Raw genomic sequence first — 10147 nt, 5'->3', positions numbered from 1 at the left:
GACACTTGGATTTCATTGGCCAGTTTACCACAGAGATCCGACACATCTAGGGTGCAGAAAATTTTGTGGCAGATGCATTGTCTCGGATATCCATATGTTCCATAGACACTATCTCCCACCGACTTCAAACAAATGGCAGAGGAACAACTCAAAGATGAGGATATTCAGTAACTACACACCAATCCTTCATCTACTTCCTTGAAAATCCACTCTCTTCCTGTTGATGAATCAAAGCTTCAGCTATACTGTGATGTCTCTACAGGACGCATTCGACCACAGGTTCCATCCTCGATTCATAGGGACATCTTCACTGCCTTTCATGGACTGTCACATCCTGGAGTGAAGGCCTCTGTGAAACTAGTTCAAGAGCGTTTTGTGTGGCCTGCACTGAAGGCTGACGTGACCACTTGGGCACGTACATGCATTAACTGTCAGAAGTCTAAAGTGCATTGGCATACGAAGAGCTCACATGGGGGAATTTTCACCACCTGATGCCAGGTTTGAACATGCCCACATTGATATTGTAGGCCCTTTGCACTCCCATCAGAAGGCTACACATATTGCCTCACCTGTGTGGATCGCTTCTCTAAATGGCCTGAAGCCTTCCCTATGCCGGATAGTTCTTCTGACACTGTAGTGAAGGTTTTCTATGCTGGATGGGTTGCTTGGTACACCTAACAGAATCACCTCAGATCAAGGTGTCCAGTTTGAGTCTTTTTTTGTTCAAGGCAAAGACCACCATGGAATATTTGAGCCCTAGAAAGACTATTCGCCATTGAAAATGTTCTGTTTTCATCAGCAAGGGCCTGCTGTCCTGCTCATATGTTTTCCTCTGCATGGACAGAGTGAAGAAAGACCTTACCAGGTGCTGTCAAGATCAGAAAAAGGTCTTCCAAATAGTAATAAAAGGTCAACCAGCATCTGTGAGCATAGCAGGGTTTAAGCTGGATAAAAAATTTCTTTCGCAAAAAATCGAAAACTGGGGGGGGGGGAAGCTTTAGCAAAATGCTGCACTGCTAATGTAATAATTGATGGTTAGATGTCTACTCGTTGCGTACCTCCTGTATGCATTTTTTCAAAAGTGGCTACTATTTTTTTCGCATTTTGCGAATAATGCGACCGCACCTTAAACCCTGAAGCATAGACAGAGTCAAACCGGCTTACGTCTGCGGTGATGAACTGCCCTTCAATGCTTCAAAAGATCAACAGACCTCTAGTGACGAGGACCAACCTTTCATGACCACCCGCTCGGGTAGATGGGTCAGATTCAGATTGCCCTGCAGGTAGTTCTTTCACTATTGCTGGTGGGGGACTACCTGTGGGGAATCAGTCAAAGTCGTCCGGATATGATATATATTTGGAAGAGAAGTCAAAGCAGTCTAGAGATGACGCTCGGTGTTTTGGTTGAGGTGTTACATGCTTTTGCGCGTGTGTATGTCTGTTCCATGCATATGTAGTGATTTTTGTGATTTGTTTTTGTTAATTAAATAAATTGGATAGATTTTATCGTCGTCAATCACTACAGAGATCCAGCTGCAGTCAACTCATAGCCATGTTCTACCACTAGCTCTTGAATATCCTCATGCACCTCCTGCATCGTGGTTGTATCCAAGGACAAATCTCTTTGACAGTTGTTGGTTCTTATTCATCAGTTAGCCCCTCAAAATCATGTTTGATAATGTAATAAGTCCCACAGTTTTCTCCAAGCAGAATTTTAAAAAAAACTTCAAGCACACATAGCCTGGTTACAATTCTACACCTAGTTTCATATCGTAAACAGTCACACATGTGTTCATGTTTTTAGTGAAGCACGCTGACCAGACTGCTGGGTAGAATAATGCCCACAATTCTGCAGTATGTGTGTGGACAATAGCAAACACCATTAGCTCAGTCGTAATAAAGTGAAAATAAACAAATCTTGAAGTTTTTGTTTGTAATGTGAATCATTGCTCGTTAATTGAGTCAAAATTTATTCAAAACTTTGTCATTAACTAAAGTTCCACTGTACCATCTGACAAACATTTTTGGGCTTCTAATAATTCTACCAAATGTCGACTTTCGCAGCAGTTGAAATTTAAACACAAATTTATAAAAATATATATATGATCTCTCAATGCCCTTTATGTCCCAAAGCAGAATATGCTGAAATCTTTGACATGCTTCTGCAAAAGAATCTGGAAGAATTTTAAGAGAAGGTACAAAAAACGCTATTGTGGGGATTTTTACCACAAACCATTTTCATTCAGCCAAGGGCTTATTGCAGAACAATACAAAACATTCTGCTTTGGGTCCTTTATGTAAAGGTTAATACACACTGATCATCAGATTAATGTACAGCCATCTTAACTTAAATCTCGCAATAGCATTGCTTCATCTGCATTAGAAAAAGAAATATTAATTACCCAAACAGGTTGAAAATTATTAAATTAATTTTAATGTTTATTACAGCATAATATTTGGTTTATACAAACTGAAAATCTCTCCCTCGTTAGGATTTGTGACATTCAGTTGGTTCGTTTCTACAAATAACAGATACCCTCCTGTCTCTGGAAACAGTGACTCCTTTGAAGAAAGACATCTTGGGCCCCAAGATTTCATGAGTGAATTTATATCGAATTTTGCCTCTGAAAATAAAAATTGAATAATTTAATCGGAAGAATCAGGAAAATTCTCTGGATTATGGTAATGAAATGTGCATGTGATACAATATTAATAAATTTAAAAAAATGAAACACGGTGTAACAATACTAAATGATGGGAAATAAAACCAACCTTATGATGTAAAGAGATCGCCTGTGTAGCAAAACATCAGCATAATGGGACTTATCTGTCTCTTTAGTCAATCTCATCACTGAAGCTGATAACAACGATATTCCAGCGATAGTATCTCCACAAAACTAATAACAATTGTTCAAGATTTGTCAAACAAAATAATATAAAACATTTTCACAAACCTATGTTTAATTTTTAATTCCACAGTATTATGACATACATTTTATGTTCGAAGATAGACATACCCAGATCTCTAATATAATGTTCTGCTTTAATGGTATCTCGAGACTTCAAGATCACTGATGCATTTGAGTTTTAACAACAACGAGCATCAAGTCTCTAAAGTGAGGGAGAGACAACATGGTAGTTACTTCTTCAGGAGCTGAAGCTCAACTAATTGGTGTTAATAAATATTGCTGCCCTTTAATCCCCAGAAGGAAAAGTGATCTTTTGTATGACCAGAGTCGATTGATTGCATAGTGTTGTCTAGGTTTTAAAAAAATCATATTTAACCAGTTAATGGTTGCGGATGCCCAGACTTGTTCATTTCATAGCAACATAGATGTTCAGTCATTTATATCTACCTCTTCAGGTGATATATGAAACACCTTCGAATGAATGTTAAAATTCATTAGAGGGGGTTATTTTTTATAACAATAATAAGAGATAAATTTGTCTCACAATGAATGCATTCTCAAGAAGTTCAAAAAAATATGTGGCATCCTGCAGACATTGTACGAACTACAAAATAACTTCTGCCATGTGAGCACTCTAGGATAAACAGACCTAATAAAAGTAACTGCATAAGTTATGATTGTAACTCTTCAAACACTTAGACATCTAAACTTTTGCAATCCGGAGAACATTCACAACGGCATTGTTCAAACTATGGTCAATGCATGTTATAGCAACCATTCTATTGCAACAACTGAAAGGATAAGTCCCAAATTTTTTAATATAATGGCCTACCAATATGTTTTCTTTTTTATATAACGTTCATTTTCGACAGAATAAGGTGGGGGTTCTTTAAGATGCATCAACTGTACAAAATAAATGAGACTGCAGAAAATTAACATTTACTTTTCAGACAGTTACATTAGCAAATTCAACAACAAAACTTGCCATATGAAATGAAGCAAACATTACTTCTATGGTCAGATGGCAAAATGTCACTTTTCCAAAAATATCGAGTTCTCATTCATAAAAATTTTGAAAGGTGACAAAATTTTATCCATCTCTTTCGGTTAATGAGAAACCAAAGGAGGCAAATTGCAATAAGTTAAAAAGCTGCAGTATCACATTTTTACAAATTTGCCCTCGTGAAATTTTGAAAAAATGACTTGGATTATATTTTGCTATCTGAGCACAGACTTGATGCGTCACTCACTCTTATACTATCAACATGAGGTTTTATGAAACCATCCTTAGCCAAGTCCAAGACATGAACATGCTTTAAATGCGCTTCACCAGGTGGAAATGAAATTTCCCTTAAGCGTTTCAGTATCTTCTGATTGTCTTCATTCCAGTCTATGTTTTCTGTTTCTTTATAACCATGTATGGCCTGTAAGAAAGAATTTTCATAAGTAAAATAAATAAAAATAGTTTGATCACATTCAACATTATAATATGTAAACTTCAGAATACATTTTCAAAATACATATGTAAACTTCAAACATACATTTTTATTTCATTCAATGTAATTTCTGAATTCTTATCAACCAAGCATGCAATTACTCAAAAATAAACTTATTTGTTTTTAATGTCATTGATATGTATTTGAGACTGACTTCAATATTTATTTCCTGCATCTTGTCCGCCAAGAGAATACCATCGGGTTCTGTGTTATTTATTGATGTTAAAATGTTAATTTCTTATTTCTAAAAAATACACCTGGGAATAACCGGTAACCACTTAAGTTTACTTAAATCCAGCAGTTTACACATTGAGATCCTGACTCAAAGATACATACACCAGGGTCTGACAAAAATTTCGGACAACGGGTTGTCATGTGGTTAAAAAATAGCTATTGGTGCCTAAAATTTTCAATGTGTAATTACTAAATTGGAGTCTGAGGGTAAAAATTTTTTCCTGGGATTTATACACAAAGTCCCAGAATAACCATAAAATATTTGGTTCCTGGAAAATGGCTGGCACCAATTTTTTTTCTCGATTTGTCAAGCTGTGTTATAGATCCCTGAGAATTTTTTTTAAAATTCAAAAAGCGCCATAAAACTTGTAGTCCATGCTGCTTATTAGAATCACGGGTAATGTTATCATTTGAATATTGCTACCATTAGGGCTCAGATTTTTATGCCCTAAAGATGAAACGTTGCTGATCTGTTAAAAAACTTGAAATTCAGGTTCTTTAACCTAGGTCCCCCCCCCCCTAAAAAAGTAGGAACTTTTTGCAATCACAGTTGAAATTTGGGTGGTTTCAGAATTTTTCAGGGTATGAGAGATAGAATAGAAATTTGAGAGACTTGGCAGCTATGCACTAAGTCAACCACATGCTTGCACACTCTCTTGCTTACACACTATCTAGGTGACTTGCTGACCTGACTCATCGCTCATTTGGTCACTACATGCTTGCACACTTTCTAGGTCATTCTTTCTGTCCCTCATCTAGTCCTTTGCTCTCATGAAGGGGAGGAGGATTTATTTTTTTGCCACTCTTCTCACATTTCTATAATTTACTTAACCACTAATTCCTCAAATTTGTCGCTCCTACGAACTTGCCACCCCAGGCCAAAGGTTGCTCAGCCCTGATCTAGATTATATGAATTTAGATTGAATTTGCTCACTCCATCCCAATGATCATACTCATAACGCTTTCTTTTGAATTTGGCATCAATTTCTTCGATGAGACTCGCTTCTTCACATTCAGTCACGAAATTTTCACGTAGTTCAAAGTTCTTGATCACATCCTGGAGGATAAGTTCGTCGCTAACCCAAAAATATGGAGGGCAATCAGAGGAATAATTAGGTTTTACACTAAAATATCTAACTAAACTACGAAATGAACAATAAAATATTCTATTAATAGCTTTCATGGTAAAATTTGGTGGGAAAAAAACATTTCGAAGTCCATGTTTAACTATAGGAAGAAACAATGTAAACATTGACGACTTTGACCACACGAGTTTGCAAAAAGGAAAAAAAAAAACTGAAAATATTGTTTTTGCTTTATTTATTATGAAAACAAATTATTTAAAAAGGCATTTAAAACATTTTCTAATGGTGACTGGATTGAATAAATGGAAAAAATTTGAGTCCCCCAGAAAATGAAGTGCAGTGAAGTAATAGCGGGGAAATCGAAAAATGAATTTTTGTCCTTTTGTTGATGGTCGCTGAGTTTCGTCTTTCTCTGATAAATGTTATTGAAGATTTTTAACGTAAGTTTCATTCAATGAATACTGATCAATCTTATCCTTAAAATAATGTTTTGTGATTTCGTTTACTAAAGAAACATGCTGTTACGGTTATTGTTTACGATTTAAACAAAATAAGAGATGCGTATAGGTTTCACATTGTTACGCAATATAAATATCAAATGTTCCATGTAAAAATCTCTTTCAGAAGGCCAGTATAGGTCCAGTAGAGCGGTGGTTCTCAACCGGGGGGGGGGGGGGGCATATAGCCCCCTAGCGGTACTGGGATATTCTAAGCGGTGCCGCAGGGAACTGTGAAGAAATAGAGCTTTCAAGTAAAATATGGTGGAAAAAAAAGTGACTTCTAGAATCCAACGGAGCTGTCCGTAGAACCAGGGTCATCGTAACCTATGGCCCATGTGGGCATGACCCGTGGCCTCATATCTACGGGGGGGGGGGGCGCTACAGAATGAGATCTAGTACTATGACTTTTTTTCAAATTTAAGCTGGTAATTCCAGCTAAGTATGGGATCACAGATCATAAAGTTGTCCAGGATGTTGAGACTGTGATGCATAAACCCCCCCCCCCCCACCCCACAAGAAGGAAAAGCTTACTGAACTCTAATTCAGGGTAGGCGTGGACCCAGTGTGATGTGTCAGAAGGTTTGATTTATTGTATAGGTTCATTGGATCATCCCGTACTTTATCCGCGCAAATAAATCTTCTCTCAGGACGGATGGTCTCCCACTTTCTGGATCTGTGCCTGGCCTACGGTTTCAGAAAGATTGATGTTCAATTCTCAGAGTCGAGCAGTCCGAAGCTTAAAGGAAATTCCTCTCTTGAGAGAGATTGATGTTATTTGTAATTTTATTTTTAATCAAAAATTTAGTTTTGAATAAAATCAACTTGATAAGTAGAAAAATCCTGGCTCTTGAATAAGCCCCAGATAAGACGGGGGAGCCACAAGAAGGAAATGTCGAGAAACATTGCCATAGAGGAATACACCCTTCAGAGAGGTCCCTTTATAGTGGTGAACTAATTTGTACAGGGCCCGACTTTAACATGAAGGAGGGGGGGAAGCCCTAAACGAAGCAGGAATTAAAGTACTCCTTGTGACCAGGAGTCAGAGATATGTTTTTGTAATGATGTTTAAATTTTATGCCCTGTGTAAATGCCTCACTTGCTTATGTGGAAATCAGGCCCTGAACAACATTCCGAAACTGAAAAAACAGGTCCTATAGAGAGGAAACTTTTTAAAGAAAAAATAGAGATGGCTCTTTGAGATATTTGACTATATTTGACTACTGTCTCTTTGTTAAATGAGGGGGTGGGGATATTTCATAATAAGGTGAACTCCAATTGATGACAATGGAATATCTGCTAATCTCTAAAATTCATCAGTATCTGAATTTGGGACCCTTTGGTTTAACTCAATTCTTGTTTGAGTTTTTATTGGGTTTGCTACTAATACTACTGTTGTTATTATAATTTTAATAAAATGTGTTATAATATGAATGCTAGGCTATCTTCGTAAATGCTCTAAATCTTGTCAATGATCATCTAGGTAACCAACTAGTACCTTTTTTTAACTTCTCTAGGACTTGGCAATCCTTTCTGATGTTTGAAGACACTATCATGAAATGGGAGTTAGATGTCATACTTGGACTGTTCTTTAGAAATCGCTTATAAAATTTTTTTATGTAGGCCAATGTCTATTTTCTAATCCCTATAGTAACCTGATGTCTAGGATTCTTCAAGTCATGATTTAATATAGACTGCCAGTATTTAAAGCCATCTTAAGAGCATCATGAACCCTCGGGCAAAGTAATTTTTCTGATGCCCACTACCTGAGAGAGAGCATGTAAATGAGTATTTTTACAAATTTACATGCTTTCTCTCCAAAAATTTCAATAAGGTAAAAGCACCAGCAGTGGTGCATTTGCCTTAGATCTCATTTTCATGAAGTCCTTGCTCAGCACCCGAGTCTCTGGGCTGTGCTTATGCTTCAAAGCAGAATATTTAGCACTGTTCTGCGACGAGCCCTCAGCTAACTGGAAATGTTCTGTTTAAAAATCCTTATTCACATAATAGTGTTTTTTGAACTTTTTCTCAAAATTCTTCCAAATTGTTCTGCAATAGCTGTAATTGTTCTGCGACGTACGTCACAGATTTTGGTACATTCTGCTCTGGGGACTGCCGGTATCACAGGGGTGATTAATCATATTTTGTCACTTGTCTTGTTTGAGAGTAAATAAATTAATACTTTATTGCTTGCAACCTTTTTACATTTTGTTTTGAGTTTACTTATCTTTATAGTGGTCTCTTTATAGTGGTAGTTTCTCAGCCACTTCGTTGGGTATTTTGCCTGTTGTGGTGTTGTATTTGTATTTATGTTACCTAGAATTTTAAAAGTATTAAAAAATTAGTCAAAATGATTTTTTTTCTATCTTCAGGCTCCAAGTGAAGAATAATCATCTTGATTTAGACAGGAAATCATGGAAGCCTGTTTGAAAAAAGTCATCGGGTTTCATTGTCAAGCCAGTCATGGCATTTGTTTTCACGGAAGCAAGACTATAATGTTCTTGGCAGGTCAGATGTGCATATATCACAATATTGAACTCGATCAGCAAAAATTCATAGTCATACCAGAACTTGGTGTCCCGACCGCAGTGGCAAAGGGCCCTAAAAACTACTTGGCTGTAGCTGAAGTGAATGACGATGGACAAGCTCAAGTCAATGTTTTCGACATGCAGATCGAAAATGGTCATTCTCGGTGTGTGAGGAAAGCACTCCCCATGCCAGGAGTCGATATCAAGAAGTATGTCTGTCTTTCATTCTCTGGTGACTATAAGTATCTCGCAGCACAAGGTAGTACTCCAAAAATGGCTATGGTTGTATGGACATGGGAGAAAAAATCAATGAGAACAGTTTATATACCGAGTGGCTTTAATGAAGCAGCTGAAATTACAGAGGTAAGACTATAGATGGCAGAATAATTGTTTGCTTACCGATGTAGCTCAACAAAGCTTGGTTGAAATCTTAATTTTGGTATGACGGTATGAGTATAATTTGTTTGGTTGAATTTTCCCATATAATTTCTTTCACGTTGAATGTTTTTTGTTGTTTTCTTCAAAAATAAAACAGCCGCTCCAATAGTGGCAACATTTTCATGGTCCATTAGTGGTGGCTGTTGAGAGGTTTTATTGTATTTTGGCATGCTCAACAACTATATTTATAAAAAAAGGAAAATTTTCTTCTTAAAAAGCAGCGATTGCATGATTCAGAATGACAATGGCAGAATACCCTATGTAAACTCAACTTTCCCCTGCTCGAGGACCATGAGTCAAAGTTTTTCTTTGCCAAAACTGACTTGAATAAGTTCCCCCCCCCCCTGATTATTGAATGAATATTTGAAAAAAAAACGTAGCTTAAAAGCGAGCTTGATAATTTCTGTTGTACCATGGTGATTTTCTGCACACAAGGACTAATTAGACCAACACCTACAATTTATTGCAAATTCCGAATGGCAGCCTCTTTTTTATTAAATACTCACTGAGAGGTTGCTGTGCTAACCTTTAGGTGTGGAACTTCCATATCAATCTTTTTTTGTGTTCATGTCGATGTTTCTATTATACCCCTGTGTCAGTAAAGTTTCTGATGAGGATGAATCAGGTATCAAACTTGTGACACACACCGCTAAACATCCTTTGGTAGTTCAGGCAAGTATCTTATCAACCTGAGCTACCGTGGCCTTTAACCCTTTAAGCGGCACCGCACAAATCACCAATCCTCCCTTAAAATTCCTTTTTTTTTTATGAAGTAGACTTTCTTCCGATTTTCAGCAAGAGCAAAGTAAGGGGATATGGAGAAAAGTGTTTCTTTGAAAAATCAACTTTGTCTATGGTAAAATAAGAGGACTTTAAGGAGGCAAGATATCTTGTCAAATCTGCTCAAAAGGTTAATGACGTTGCAGTCCCCCCATAAACTTATTCCAATTAAACTTTCAT

At 37.0% G+C, this 10147-nt stretch overlaps 2 protein-coding genes across 3 annotated transcripts in view; one reads left to right on the top strand and one right to left on the bottom strand.

Moving 5' to 3' along the window:
- Positions 1–2411: 2411 nt before the first annotated feature.
- Positions 2412–5879, bottom strand: LOC149070071 (RNA demethylase ALKBH7, mitochondrial). 2 transcript variants are annotated; one of them, XM_089249883.1, is made up of 4 exons: positions 5574–5879; positions 4160–4333; positions 2773–2897; positions 2412–2624 (listed from the first exon to the last, which is right to left on the bottom strand). In XM_089249883.1, exons 1-4 carry the CDS (start codon positions 5820–5822, stop codon positions 2489–2491), a joined length of 684 nt encoding a protein of 227 aa, XP_089106009.1. In that variant the 5' UTR covers positions 5823–5879; the 3' UTR covers positions 2412–2488. The 2 variants fall into 2 exon arrangements, with proteins under 2 accessions (XP_089106009.1, XP_089106010.1); XM_089249884.1 differs by lacking the exon at positions 5574–5879 and adding an exon at positions 5328–5564.
- Positions 5880–6070: 191 nt separating this feature from the next.
- tous (testes of unusual size) overlaps positions 6071–10147 on the top strand; it is a 30763-nt gene continuing 26686 nt past the window's right edge. The window contains exons 1-2 of the mRNA XM_089249849.1: positions 6071–6164; positions 8594–9112. Of these exons, the coding sequence (XP_089105975.1) occupies positions 8636–9112 (477 nt within the window). The 5' untranslated portion in view covers positions 6071–6164; positions 8594–8635. The remainder of the gene's footprint in view (positions 6165–8593; positions 9113–10147) is intronic.

Source organism: Pholcus phalangioides, unplaced genomic scaffold (genome assembly GCF_987345545.1).
Source record: "Pholcus phalangioides strain wild (caught in Gottingen) unplaced genomic scaffold, Ppha-v1.0 ptg000022l_1, whole genome shotgun sequence".
NCBI classification, from domain to species: Eukaryota; Metazoa; Arthropoda; class Arachnida; order Araneae; family Pholcidae; genus Pholcus; species Pholcus phalangioides.
The sequence above is the reverse complement of the archived record's forward strand: the minus strand, read 5'-3'. Positions and strand labels throughout refer to the sequence as shown.

Coding starts and splice junctions, on each gene's coding strand:
- LOC149070071 (XM_089249883.1), bottom strand. CDS start 5,822: ATGAAAGCTATTAATAGAATATTTTATTGTTCATTTCGTAGTTTAGTT. Junction 4,334..5,573: donor AGTATGATCATTGGGATGGA/GTGAGCAAATTC, acceptor TCTTTCTTACAG/GCCATACATGGTTATAAAGA. Junction 2,898..4,159: donor CTCATGTTGATAGTATAAGA/GTGAGTGACGCA, acceptor AATTGTTATTAG/TTTTGTGGAGATACTATCGC.